Consider the following 15,578-nt stretch of genomic DNA (forward strand, 5'->3'; position numbering starts at 1 on the left):
AAGCGATGAGTTATGTAACAATTTTATTTATATTCGATGTATAATATAATTGTGTGGATTTATGTAACAATTTTATTTATATTCGATGTATAATATAATTGAGTGGACTACTTGTCATAGGTTAATTAGGATTCAACGTATTTTTTGCACTTTTCACAGTTTCGCTGACAACAAACTTCTGGACAATGTAAAACTTTGACTGACGGTATTGTATGAGGTTGCATTGTCAGATAGTCCATCATTAGAAATTTCCCCTCACTTTTTCGAAAAAAAATACTTCATCCGTTATTTTTACACCAGAGTCCGTTAATACAAAGTTTGGTTCACTGACTGGTTGTCAATTAGAGATGTATATAAGAATTGGAATAGAATTTATATTAGGTGTTCACGTTGATCATACGCTTAGTATACAGAACATGTAGATCTATGCGGTTTGTAAAACTCACATTGATTCAATTCATGAGAGCAATAATCGAATTGATCTGATCTTATCTTCAATTATTTGAGTTTATTTTAAGTTGGCGCTCCATAAGTGTCTTGTGCCAATCGGGTTAGAGATATATAGATGGATATCTGGATGGATGGAGGAGAGAGAGAGAGAGAGAGAGAGAGAGAGAGAGAGAGAGAGAGATCTATATAAAGTTAGGTTAAAATCAATTATGTATAACAGAGGGTGATATGAACAATGAAATATAGATACATGTATCCAATTCTAGTATGATCTTGAAATATTATGCAATTTCTAGAGCTAGAAGTTGAAATTAAATGAATATATAATAATTATCACAAATGATTATATATCTTTGCATTAATTTACATAAGTTTAAGGATAACCAATGAAAGCACGGGTGCTTATTTCCAATATGGTCCCTATTATAACAACAAAAAAACAGTAACTTGTGATAAGGTACAATGTATATTTAAAAATGTATACATCAATGTGCTGAAAATTGTGATTCGATAAAATTCCATCGGGATCGGGATCGAGATATTTAATATATAACGTTCTACGTCATGAATAAATGTGTACACAAACACATTGCACATTATGAATGACGAACAGCAAGAGAAAACTCCACGTGAGAATTTAACGTATATTTCCATAATGTCAAACATGTTTTTGATTTAAACAATTTAAATAAGAAGGAAATTAACTAATCTTTACATTCGAGATGTTCGATAACAGGAAAAGATTTTGTAAAATAAATGTCATTGTCCCATATTGAGATGATGTTCATCAACTTGCATCATGCATTTAGCCGATGGAAAATCCAGTTCATACACCGATATATATTGATAGTAAAATAAAAGCGAAATAAATGCTATAAATGTTTACTTTGTATTGATTGACAATTGAGGAAGACAGGCCTAGACGTTTCTTCAATTTCATGTTTTTAACTTCAGCTGTTGGTATTTAACTGTTTGCTAGAACAGGGCCGTCCCGGATCTACGTGACGAAGTAATTAACACGAGTAATGACTGCAATTTTTATCCTTGCTGTTTCAGCCAAAGATGAAAAGGGTGGTAATGATGAGAAACACGAAGATGAAATTCCAGTTCTAAAAGGAATTAAGGATAGTGTAAAAGAAGATCCCTTATCTGAACTGGAGGGTTAGTAACCATATGTGCGTGTATTACAGTTCAAGGCTATTCATTTAGCTGATTGCACACCTTCATTACATTTTATATGCATAAACGAATGTGTGCAAAAACTTTTAACATGCACATGCATAATTCCAATTAAATGTACATATCTTGTGTAAATCCAAACTTAGTCAAGTATTTGAATAATTTAGCATTGATCTATTGTTACTATAAAACTTGACATTTATTCCGGATAGTACATTTTTAGTGCTCCTGTAAACAGGGCATGTATAGTGTATAGTTTTAGTTGAATGTCTTACTGTTTAGATATTGTTTCACAGCATCCTTTGGTTCCTTTCATTTTGATATTGTTTAGATGAGTGGAGTGTACATGATGAATCATATGACACAATCAGTGGGGAGGAGACTGACACGGAGGATAACGTGGACCCCTACCCTGTAAGACACAGGGAGGAGAACCCAGACCTCCCGGAAACCTGCAGCATACTAGAAACTAAACATGGCAGCAAAGTTTACCTTGTAGGGACAGCTCACTTCAGTGCTGAAAGTCTAAATGATGTCAGCAAAGTAAATTACTTCTTTGTCAGTTTACTGCATGATAAGGGGGAATATGATGATTATATGCACTTGAAAGTACTGTAATGATGATGAGATATTTCATGGGTGGTTTAATGATTTGAAAATTGGATCGAACATACAGCAATTGTTTATTATACTGAATTCACTATCTTTAAATGTCTCCATTGGTAAAAGAAATAAATGGGGGTGGGGTCTTACATGTCATAGAACTGTAGAGAAAATAATTTGATTCCATATTTCAACAGATATAACTTGAGAAATATCATAGATGCAGTCTTAGAATTTTCAGCAATGATAAGTGGATGATAGCAACCAAAAATTTTTATCGAGGTCAACAAACTCCAGAGACCTTGACTTCTGATATTGATCATAAAAACTTATCTAACTTTAGAACCTGGACTGATAGAGATATGGGATCTTCAACATTGATGATTTGATGATGAAGCCTACAAACTAGTATCAAGGTCAAGCGACTTCAATGACCTTGACTTTACTTGATTATCAAAACTTGTACATGGTGTCAGTCACAGGTCATACAAGTCACTCAGCTTATTTATGAGACATACAAGCTTGTTATCCTGTGAACAATGTGTCATTTACAAGGTTATACAAGCTACTTATCCTGTGAACAATGTGTCATTCACAGGTCATACTAGCCACTCAGCCTGATGTCGTATCTGTGGAGCTTTGTATGGACAGAATTAAAATACTCCATCTAGATGAAGACACGGTGCTGCGTGAAGCACAGGACATGAATTTTCAAAAAGTAAAAGCTTCCATCAATCAGGTATGTACCCCCACACAGTCCTTATACAATGGGACATGTATAGCAAAGTGTCATGGATGTCTGATTTGTGAGTGATCTTCATCATAAATATAATGTGTTGTATCAAATGAGTTATTTGTTATCTCTGTATATTATATGGGAAATGAAAGCAGTTAATTCAAATACAAGTGTGTTCACTGTATGCATGCTACTAGGAGCATTTTCAGCTTAAGGTATTCAATGTATAATGACCATATTTCATATCTAATAAATGGATAATGGAATATTTGTAATCATGGTATCATTTTGAAGGGTCCATCAAATAAAAATAATCCACCATAGGAATTGTTTTAATCTTGTTTACTGCCTGATTTATTTCACCTAGAATTTAACATTGAAGTATATGGGAAAAGCATGTTTTATTACAATATTTTATAAACAAATTACATTTTCATAATTATCTCTTGGTAGAAAGTTACATATTCTTTCTTTTTATGAATATATGAAATAAAATTAGTCATTGACCATACACATGTTTAGAAAATTAGATTTTTCTTATTTCTACAAAGGGCAGACAACTCTTCCAAAAAGTCTTAAGTGCAAAAAGGTCAGCTTCTAATCATTTAACAGTCATGTGAATTTCATCTGCTTCACTTTCATCATTATTTAACAAAAAACTTTTCTGTTGATCTAAATCCTTCAAAATTGTTCATTAACCTTTCATTATACATGGAATACCTTAAAGCAAATCCAGAGTATCCAGGTTTTTTAAAACTAACTTATGTAAAATATTCGTAATAAATATACTCAATAATTCAATTCCCTTTTTTTTTTAAAGTTAAACTTTGTTTGATATTTTAATATATTTTTGCAATAAATTGGTCAATATGTGTATATTAGGCCAATATAGAATATATGCTTGCTTGAAATTTATGTCCCACTTGTTAGAGCGAGATTAAAATAAGCCTTTTGGCTTGTTTCTCAATCTCTTTCATGTATAAGACATTGTTTGTAAACATTATTATTGAATTATTTACGAATAAATGTTGTTTAAACTAAAGAAGAGTCCCTATGAAGAAATTATGAATTGGAGAGTCTGCATTATTTTGTCAATCTTTCTATTGCAGAAATCAAAAGGTTTAAATTTAAATGAATTCATAACAGTGACACATGGCCATCAAAGCTGGCGATTTTAAAAATTACAATTGTTTTTCTCAACACTATGGGGGGACTTTGATAAATTGTGAAATGACTTTAGAACTTATAAAAAAGATATTTTCCTTCCTCTCTCCTGGGTCTGAAAATCCCCAAGCCTCAATTCCAAACAATGAAAATTTTTATGTGGGGCCTTATTGTAGTTGAATGTAGAGATTTTATGTACATATTGTTCAGAGAGTTTACAATTGCAGGGGTGTGATTTTTCCTCTTCTCAGAGGAAATCCTCTGATTGGCTCAATTTAAAAAAAAAAATGAAACACTATGGCTTTGATCTAAAGTGACAGAAAATGATATTTTTCAGGTAGGATGAGGTGTTTTCCTCCCTTTTTGACCAGTTTTCCTCTGATTTCTGAGGAATTCAGTCACAGTCCTGCAATAGTTCATATCAGTATTCAAAAATCATTTGAGACTTGATGCTAATTTTCTGAAATCCAAATCAATATTCAAGAAATCATTTTTATTGTTGTTATACCCCCCGAACGAAGTTCTGGGGGGTATATAGGAATCACTCTGTCTGTCCGGACGTCCGTCTGTCCGTCTGTCTGTCTGTGCAGATTTGTGTCCGGGCCATAACTTCTTTGTTCTTTGACATAGGCATACCATATTTGGCACACAGGTAGATCACCATGAGACGATGTGTCAAGTACCTTCATGACCTCTATATGACCTTGACCCTTGACCTCAAGGTCAAAATTAAAGGTTTTTTACAATGGATTCGTGTCCGGGCCATAACTTCTTTGTTCTTTGACATAGGCATACCATATTTGACACATGAGTGTATCACCATGAGACGATGTGTCATGTACCTTCATGACCTCCATATGACCTTGACCCTTGACCTCAAGGTCAAAATTAAAGGTTTTTTACAATGGATTCGTGTCCGGGCCATAACTTCTTTGTTCTTTGACATAGGCATACCATATTTGACACATGAATGTATCACCATGAGACGATGTGTCATGTACCTTCATGACCTCCATATGACCTTGACCTCAAGGTCAAAATTAAAGGTTTTATAATGGATTCGTGTCCGGGCCATAACTTCTTTGTTCTTTGACATAGGCATACCATATTTGACACATGAGTGTATCACCATGAGACGATGTGTCATGTACCTTCATGACCTCTATATGACCTTGATCCCTGACCTCAAGGTCAAAATTAAAGGTTTTTTTTTTTACAATGGATTCGTGTCCAGGCCATAACTTCTTTGTTCTTTGACATAGGCATACCATATTTGACACATGAGTGTATCACCATGAGACGATGTGTCATGTACATTCATGACCTTTTTATGACCTTGACCTTTGATCTCAAGGTCAAAATTATAGGTTTATGCCATGGATTTGTGTTCGGACTATATCTTCCATTTTCTTCTACAAATGCATACCATATTTTTACACTCAGGAAAGAGGTAATTTATACCTATTAACAACACTCTTTGGGAGATTGGGGTAAGCGGGGGGTATTCTTAGTGAGCATTGCTCACAGTACATCTTGTTTGTTTTGGAAGTACAGATGTAGTTCTTGTGCCCCTTGTGTTGGGTGACTGACAATGTAAGAATCATTTTCATTTTTCATTTTTTGAATTTGTTGATATAGAGCAATGCTATCACAGACCACAGTGATATTTATATTCGTTATTGCTACATTTGTATTGTTTATATCAAACAATGATTTCTATGACAGAATGGTGTTGTATTGTTTATATCAAACAATGATTTGTATGACAGAATGGTGTTGTATTGTTTATATCAAACAATGATTTCTCTGACAGAATGGTGTTATATTGTTTATATCAAACAATGATTTCTATGACAGAATGGTGTTATATTGTTTATATCAAACAATGATTTGTATGACAGAATGGTGTTGTATTGTTTATATCAAACAATGATTTCTCTGACAGAATGGTGTTATATTGTTTATATCAAACAATGATTTCTATGACAGAATGGTGTTATATTGTTTATATCAAACAATGATTTCTCTGACAGAATGGTGTTATATTGTTTATATCAAACAATGATTTCTATGACAGAATGGTGTTATATTGTTTATATCAAACAATGATTTCTATGACAGAATGGTGTTATATTGTTTATACCAAACAATGATTTCTATGACAGAATGGTGTTATATTGTTTATATCAAACAATGATTTCTTTGACAGAATGGCGTTGTACAAGGATTGTTCAATCTGATGCTGCTGAACATGTCAGCTCGTTTAACCAAAGAACTGGGGATGGCCCCAGGAGGGGAATTCAGACGGGCCTACCAAGAGGTGGGTGGTGGAGGAAATTAGCCAATGATAGTGATAGTTTTCTGTGACATTGTATTGTTTCAGTGTCCTGCCCTAAACCATTTTGCATAGTACAGTTCTAATTTTCAGGCATTTCGTCCAATCGGATATATATATATTATTACTACAGTAACTTGATCCGAAGAGTCGGATCACGTCGAGTTGACAGGCGCGGATCATCAGATCACATGAGACGCGAAGTGTCAAGTTTGATCTGATGATCCGCGCCTGTCAACGAGACGTGATCCAACTCTCCGAATCAAGTTACTGTAGTAATGATAAATTTATTATATACCCCCTATGCTTTTTAAATCCACATTTATATGATACTAAATGTAATCCAAATGATCAAAAATACAGACATACAGTGAAATTATGTTTTGTGTATGCAGTTTTGTTTGTGACACGGCCAATATTTTAAGCAAAAAAACGTTGCGTTGATGCATTGTGACGTCATTGTGATGGCATCAGTTTCAGAGGATACTGATACGGAATCAGAAAACCACAGTGTGGTGATCCGGAAGACCGGATCACACGCTATGAAATCCACAGTATCAAAGAACGATACATTGATGGGTATATAATAAAAATTCAGATCATCATATCATTTCTTATATAATTATTCTTTTTAACTGTACTTGATAATCCAGTAGGAAAACTGTAAGAAATTGTGCTTAATTTGAGGCTGGACTATTTTTGTGTAGATTTATCAGATATCGATTTGACATCTACATTATGTATATGATAATCCTTTGTTTGCTCAGTTTAACACTTGTGTGTTCTCAATCATTGCAGTCAAGTCTGATGATGGAAAGTGGTATTGAAGTTGTGTACTGTAATTTTTAATTTCTACAGGCACAAAAGATTCCCCGCTGTAAGCTACATCTGGGTGACCGCCCCATTCAGATCACGCTACAAAGAGCTTTTTCACTACTCTCCGTCTGGCAGCTCATAAAATTCATCTGGCATGCATGGAACTTTGATGAACCTATTAGGTAGGAGTTTGAGGAATTGAAAAAAATGATTTTGGTAGCCAAATGCTCTCTTTCTCTTATTGCCATGCTGCTGCCTATCAAAATTACATCCTCAGTTATTGTACATTGTTAATTTATGAACTTTGGTTCAAGTTTGAGGCTGCAGCATGGGTTTCAGTGCATGTTGGTTCCAATATCTTGTGGAAAAAGATGACCTACATGTAGATGAGCGTTAAAGCCATGGGTTTCTTCTTTTATCAAACCAGTGTCCGTCGTGATTAAGATTATGTTGTAACTTTTGAGATAACGTGAACTAGAGCAATCAATTTATTAAGGCCACCAATTTGTCAAGGTCAAACACTTTTCTTCTTAGATGGACCATGATATTGTTTTGAAAGAGAGAACTTGACTTACTTATACTTATAGAGAACGACCTGGTTCCATAACTATAAACAGAGAACAGACTTAAGTCAAAAATAAAATTTTGTAAATACATATGGCTTGTTAAAATCACACAAATACTTTATTGCATTTTGAATCAAATTCAAAATATAATCTCAAAGTGAATTTTATTGACTTATAAATATCAATTTTTCATGAAGTACACTAATTTGAAAGTTTGACTGAAGTATTTTCTCAGTTTATGGTCATGGAGCTTAATCAATATTGCTGAAAGTCATAAACGAGAAGAGCTGTTATGCAAGGTAATCACAACAACCCGTAGAATATAAAACTCCTTATCATGTTTTTATTTCTGTGACACCATCTGTCGGTTGATAGATTTATTACTATTTTATATGTGTGAGTCATTGACACTGCTGTGAAGTGAACATATACCTGCATGTATGATACCTATGTTCAATTATAACATTGGCTGAGATCAAAATAGGATATATCCTGTATGAAATTTCTGAATCAAATAAATAAATGTAATTTATATGCTAGATAATGATTGTCACGGTTTACATGTAAGTGCATGCTCTATGCTTTAGATGCTGGAAATGACTAAATAATATAAATAATGATGGTTGATATTATGGCTACTGAGCTGTGAATCAGATGCATTCCATTAAATTAGGGGCTAAGTCTGTAAATCGGGGTCTTGATCCACAAATTTGCTTATTTGTCTCTTACAATATGTAAGTCCTTGCCTATAAGGCATATTGCTTATAAACCAGCCTGTAATTTCTCAAGGTCAAAGTCATACTTTCATGTAGTCATGAAGGAAAAAACAGTATTACTCTAATAATACTAGAATCATCAAACTCGGTGCACATGTTCCCCATGGTGTTGATGCCAAGTATACCATGAACAATAATGATTTTGTTTCCAAGTTTTACTTTATTAGAGTGAAGTATTTCTTCCAAATTGATGTTCAACAATTTGCCTTCGTAGAATTAACATTTTATGACACTGTAATACTAATCCATGTTAGAAAAAAGTACCGAAGTTGGACCAAATAATGGTTTATTTGAATGTTAATATTTTCATTGATTGCAACTGTATTCTGAATACACTGGACTGGCATATTGTGCTGTTTGCATTGCTCCAATCTAATCAAAATTAGATATTAGATCCGCTCATATCTAATTATAATGAGATTGGCATTGCTCTTATTCAGAATATGCTGGAGCAATTTGATTTTAACATGCTTATAAGCTTGATAAATTTCACTAGAACTTAGCTATTGCCCATTTTAGATCAAGATTTTTTTCTTCACATTTTACTTAATTACAATATTTTTTTTCCATCTCGTAAAAACGCTGTTAAATCATAGCACGTATGTAGTTATGAGGCTGTATGACATATCATACATTATTTCACCTGTTTCAACCCAAATTATTTGATTTTAAATCGGTGTTTACAAATAACCACGTCACTCTGCCATTTCAAGTGATAGTCACGTGACCAGTTCAAATTTCAGATCAGCGGTGGTCTTATCTGTGTAAAGCTGTGTATTTTGTTACAACAGTACCGTACCATAAGTTTAATAGAAATGAAAATATTGTTGTTTTACGCTCTTTCAGCCTTAAAACTAGACGAGTTAATACATCATGTTGGGATTCCCCTGATGCGCATGGGTCTATTTATAGACGTCTATTATGGGATGATTTATATATGTACCACAATTATTTACTTTCTAAATAATATTCTCACTGTTTTCTTTTACATGCAGATGCTTTCAAGCATGTAATTAAGGGAAAGTTAATAACTTTATAAAATAATTGTTCTGCTTTAAAGTAATAATGCACAAAAAATAATACATGAACATCGGGTCATACAGCTTTAACTGATTTTTCATTTAATGGTATTAATAATTTTTTTTTATTCTAGTAAGAAATGAATTCCATATTTCATAAACACAATTTTAACAACCACAATTTGACTTATAAACAGTAATCAAAATTGTTTTAAATTTTAGTAAAGAAGATGTAGAAAAATTCAAAGGTAAAGATATGTTAGAGCAGCTACTTGCTGAGATGACAACAGAGTTTCCGGGCCTTAGCCAGGTGGTCATTGAGGAGCGGGACACTTTCTTAGCACACTCATTAAAAATGGCTGCTGAGCCAATCAGAGCTCCAAGTGAACCCAAAGGTATTCAGACTTATGAGACAATGCTTTTTTGTCATATCTTAGGGTGTTCACAGCTTCTATTGTTCTTTTTTGTTATGTATGCTGATTTATTCAAGTTTATGATGATTAAGAAATAGATTTCATTTTTTAAAGACACATTGGTACATTAGGGCATGATCTGCGATATTTTATACCGGCATACTTCATGAAGCACATTAGCAATTCATATACTGGTAGTCATGTGTTTTCAAATTATGAAATTTATTCATAGCTAGGTCACCCGAGTCACTCATAAACTGACAAATGGTAGGATTAATTATATGATAAAAATTTGTCATACATGTACTTTTCTGTTGATATGCATATGTACGGCCTAGATAAGCTTCAGTACTAATTTGAAAACGTTAAAAAGTGAAATTCCCGCTTTCTATAGTGGCTGCCATGATGTGGAACTCTTTTGTATTCAAGACAACAAAAATCAATAATTTTGATGTCACACCGTCTGTTCCAGTTTTGATGAGATTCTAAGATCATGAAAGATGTGCATGTGGTAGATTTTACGAATAGATAGGTTGATGCCTTCCTGACAAGCTGTTAATTTCTCTAATGCGAAGGGGAGATGTGAAAAAAGTATTTTTTCAAAATTCCTGATCCAACCACGTCATTTGAAAAGAAAAGACTACGTAAACTGTGGATCCATCATTTGCGTGATGACAAGTTGATGTTCGAGACATTTGTATGATGAAACGTGTACCGTCTGCCTGGTCTGCAACTCGATTGAATGTCTTTTTTTCTTAATTTCTTCTTGCGAAAGAACGAGCTCAAATCTATATGGCTCCAAACTTCACTGTTCGTGGCTTGTCATGTTTACAGTGCTGCTGATGAAATAAACCGGAATAGACGGTGTGACGTCATAAATTAAACTTCGATGGTTGCTCTCTTAGCGGCGGGTAATTTAAAATAGATGATAGATTAATATTGATTTAATTGTTAAGCAAGGATTCTTGTTGTTAAAGACTGTCAATTACGATATCAGTAAGTAATACTTCATTCCTAAAAGCAACAATGTGGTTAGAGTTGCCTTTTCCTTTAAAAACTTACAGCAGATCAGAGTTTTCATATACATGTAGAAAAAATGTTTGTAAGTAATTGTGTATTTTTTCATGCTTTATTTATGTATAAAGTGAACATAACATCATTATGTGTAAAGCTGTATTTTTGCACTGTGGTGTTTTATAACTTGAGACTGTTGTGTTGTGTGTTGTAGATTCTGTAGATTATAATTACATGTATTATGAATTCAAAAAATGCATGTATGAATTTTGTATATTTATGTATAAATCATACAAATTCATTCATTAAGTTGACTTGGCAGTGGTTTGTTTTTTTACAGGTTACATCCCCTCAGTGGTAGTGGGGGTGGTGGGAATAGGTCATGTAGGAGGAATTAAAGCCAACTGGGAAACAGAAAAATACGACATCAACGAAATAATGATGTAAGGATCACCATTTGTTAATTTACTCATACATTACATAGCAAAATGAAATTATTTTGAAAACAAGTTGATGCATTTATGTATTTAGCTGACCTTGAGAAAGTTATGGAAACTTACTATGTTTAGAATTGAGCAGTAATCTTCCTTTTTAGCAGTTTTGTTTATGTTGTTTTTTGTACATATCTAGTACAATTTCATTAGTTCACTTATGGTCTATACATGCAAGTCCACAAGATTATAGGTGTACACAAAACCCAAAGTATGTTCATTGTAAAACAATCAAACTGATATGTTTAAGTTGATTGATTTCAGAAAACCTGCTAGTGCCCATGTATACACCCACAATTTGCTTCTATTATTGTGGTAGTTTTAGACATATGACCTTCCTACTATCTCTGGCTAGTGGGTTAACCAAATGTAACAGACTTTGTTGCCTCTGCAGTGAATCAAACTGGGGACCTCAGGCATGACGGTGCAATACTTGCTGATTGAGTTAGCCCGCTAGCCAGGGCTGGTAGGAAGGTCGTATCTCACACTAACACTGTCTCCCGATTTACTCAGGTGACCTTATGTGATTAATGGTTGTCCGCCATCATACTGTTTAAAAATATTTGAGCATAATAAACTCTGAAAGTTCACGGCCATTTAGTATTGAGCATCAATGATCAGGGCAAACATATTATAGATGTTTTAGGGGATTATATTGTCTTTCTACATTCTTCTGTCCATCCCTTCCATTTTGAATCTTTAAATAAGGCAACATCGTCGTAGTTAAGAGACATTAGAACCTGGCATAATGGTGGCTTATGACCAGATAATGTGCGATGGTCACTCACAAAAGCTTAAGCTCATTCTGTTGTTTGGAGGTGGAAGATGCAGTCATTGTACCATTAATATGCAACATTTCCTAAGTACATGTACTTGTAAAGATTTGTCTTTGGAATTGTGTGACCATTAAGGCCCATGGGCCTTTTAATATACAAAAATTCTTTGTCTATCATTTGAACTGATGAGATGAAAACTCTTTTTTTTTCTTCAGAACTCCAGAGGTTTCCAAATTCAGAAAGTTGATGAAGTATGTTTTCCGATGCACATTTTACGGTGCACTGTGTTACGGATGTTACAAAGTTTACCGAGTTGCTCTGCCTCTGTTGACTTGACAAATCAGAATCCCATAGGAATACTCTCAAAAGACATTTATACCATCAAGGAAGATGAGACAACAGAAGCTAGCACTGAATGGAAGGAATTCCTCTTTTATGATAAAGGTTGTTTGCATCAATTGTTGAAAATGTTCTGCTGAATCTTACCCGGATGCATCTGTTATTCCATATATCCATATTTCCGAATCATTTATTTAACCATATTTGGTAGACATATATACAATATATACAGGTATATAGTCAGGTATATATGAAGGGCTACATTTACAGTATGTATATAATTATTTATTACAGGTTGTTCCTGATCATGAAGCTTTTTATCTGTCAGAATATAATTCATTTAATATAATGAATGGCATATTTCTAGTCAATTTTGTATCATTTAAGCATATTAACTTTTAAACATGTTAAAACTCTGGATTTGAAGATATATGAAAAGTGTATTTTTTTTATATGTCAGTAGTCGGTGACTTGTTGTTTAGTCCTAGGGCTGTTAGAATCTGTGGGTACCCTGTGGTAATCAGTGCAATCTCTCTGTTCGCAAATTTGGTTTTTCTTTTGGGAGGGGCAGGGGAGTCAAAACCTTTGAAATTGGTATTAAGTTTTATTATTAAAGTTATCTGCAACTAGAAAGGCATGATTAATTGTTCAGATGACTCACTCCAGTCAGGGGGAATATTACTGTACTCCAAAGCTAGCTGAGGCATAATGTATTGACCAAGAAAATGTCAATAATTGTATGATGTTAAGTTTCTACAACAGCATGTTGGCGAGCAGCATGAATTTGTTTAAAGTTTCATAAAATATGTATTATGTTTGGATAAAGAGATTCAGCCATTGTCAAAGTTCAAGGACACTATGACACTGAAACTGAAAAAAAAGAAAAAATATTCATACTTTATATATCAACTAACCATTCAAGACACAGGGTGTCTATAATAAGTAAAATATCTGTAATTACCAAGCAGAAGATATCTGTAATATGTTCCATATCTTTAATCATGTTGATTACCACACAGAGCTACATATCCTTGATCACCGCACACATGGTATTGGTAATAATTTTGAGATCTTGACTTACGGTTACCACACAGGGTATCCTTAATGATTTAAATATGTCTAATTTCCACACAAAGGGTGTCTGATGACTTAGAGATTTTTTATAACTACAGAGGTACACGTATTTGTAATAATTTGAAAGACATTCATCTGGTTACAGACACTAAACTGTCCTAATAATTATTCATATGAAGGACTTTGTGTGGTTTTTTTCATTAAGTCAAAGTTTGGGGACAGTGGGCTATCTTTGAGATATAATGATCAGTGCACTCCCCTTTGTTGAATTTTGTGTGTGCTCTAGGATGCTGTTTCTTGACACATACTTGTAACTATAATGATCATGATCAAAAGACAGTTCAGGATGATTTAAGTCTAGCAGGCAGGGTCATACTGAATACTTGAATGGTAAGGTAAGGGAGGAAGTCTAGCAGGCAGGGTCATACTGAATACTTGAATGGTTAGGTAAGGGAGGGATATGTTTCTCATTGGAATTGTTCTCTAGGGCCCCACCTATAGGCTTGAGTGCCATAGTGATCAGCCTAAATGTGCATTGACGATTTTCTGGACTTTTAATTTTGGCTACCCCTCCAGCTATTGAATAAAAAATTTACACATGAACTTATATCAATGGGCTACAGATCAAGTTTGAATTTGGGTTTTCACCTTTGTAGACCTGTTTTTAAAAGAGTTATGTACCTTGAACTAAGCATATTTCAGGGATTTATCAGTTTTCTGGACTTTTTTTGGTTGTCTCTGCAGCTATTGAATTAAAAATTTATACATGGACTTACATCAGTGAGTTACAGATCAAGTTTGAGTTTCCTGTAGATAATGCCACAAAGGAAGGCCCTTTTTGTGATGCTAGCCATCACAATTATATCTAGCTTTTGTTTGAATTCATCTCTCGTAATTTTTGGGACGTTAAACAAGATACAATCAATAATAAGTGAAAATTCAGATTGAAGTGGTTGGAACATGTTTTACTGTTGAAATGTTTATTAGTGATCTTAAAATGTTAACCATATTTAATCAGTTGGGTATCGATGTTTAGTTGAATTACACAGCTTAGTTACAATAGTACAGATTCTATACATCTTGCAGTGCTACATGAAGGAATCTTCATTTGTGGTTGCTTTTATACACACATACTTCAGTGGGCATGGGGCTCTACTGGTCAGTTTTCTGTTTTAAGCAATATAAGATGTTGACATTATCATTATGTACTAATTTTATTTGAAATTGCGTTAGAAACATGACATATTCTTGAAGTGAGTGTTATGGTGTGGGAATAATTATCCATGTTTAACCTATGCTTACAAAGTGATGTCGCCATATCAGTATATGGAGAAAGGGGATGCTGTTATCTTTTCTATTTAATATCGTAAAAACCTAAATATAAAGTTTGATCAAGCTCATTTTCTCGTATTGTTTTTGTGTATTTTTGGGTCACCTGACACTGGTTAGCTGTGTGTTGGGTGTAAACTTTTCAACATTTTAAGTTTCTTCTTTGGTACGGCTAAACCAATTTCTATCAAATTTGGCGTATAACATCTATGGATCAAGGGATGTAGCCAAAAACCATCAAATTAATCTTCATGCATATATGATAAACAGCCCTTTACCAAAAACTGTGAAATTAATTACCCCTGGGTTCAGGCCCAAGGGTATGGCACGACATTTGTACATTTATTCCTCTTTAACGACGTCTCATAAATTTTATATGATATATCTTATAAAAGTTAAGTTTGAGATATTTTACAAAAGAAATGAGATATCTTATATTTTTTCATTATAAGATCTTATAAAACATACATGTATAAGATATCTTCTATATTTTATAAG

At 33.6% G+C, this 15,578-nt stretch overlaps 1 protein-coding gene across 1 annotated transcript; it reads left to right on the top strand.

Annotated features, from left to right (window-relative positions):
* The first annotated feature begins 1,000 nt into the window (after nt 1–1,000).
* On the top strand, nt 1,001–15,151 carry LOC125654508 (traB domain-containing protein-like). Its single transcript, XM_048884471.2, has 9 exons — nt 1,001–1,079; nt 1,507–1,611; nt 1,961–2,172; nt 2,831–2,971; nt 6,342–6,452; nt 7,326–7,465; nt 9,867–10,039; nt 11,412–11,514; nt 12,554–15,151. Exons 1-9 carry the CDS (start codon nt 1,049–1,051, stop codon nt 12,672–12,674), a joined length of 1,137 nt encoding a protein of 378 aa, XP_048740428.1. The 5' UTR covers nt 1,001–1,048; the 3' UTR covers nt 12,675–15,151.
* The last annotated feature ends 427 nt before the right edge of the window (nt 15,152–15,578 follow it).

Source organism: Ostrea edulis, chromosome 7 (genome assembly GCF_947568905.1).
Source record: "Ostrea edulis chromosome 7, xbOstEdul1.1, whole genome shotgun sequence".
Classification (NCBI taxonomy): Eukaryota; Metazoa; Mollusca; class Bivalvia; order Ostreida; family Ostreidae; genus Ostrea; species Ostrea edulis.

Excerpts from the sequence above, each read along its gene's own strand:
- LOC125654508 (XM_048884471.2), top strand. The coding sequence starts at position 1,049 with ATGAATGACGAACAGCAAGAGAAAACTCCAC. Across the intron at positions 1,612-1,960 it reads TCCCTTATCTGAACTGGAGG|ATGAGTGGAGTGTACATGAT; the intron begins GTTAGTAACCAT and ends GATATTGTTTAG. Across the intron at positions 6,453-7,325 it reads TCAGACGGGCCTACCAAGAG|GCACAAAAGATTCCCCGCTG; the intron begins GTGGGTGGTGGA and ends TAATTTCTACAG.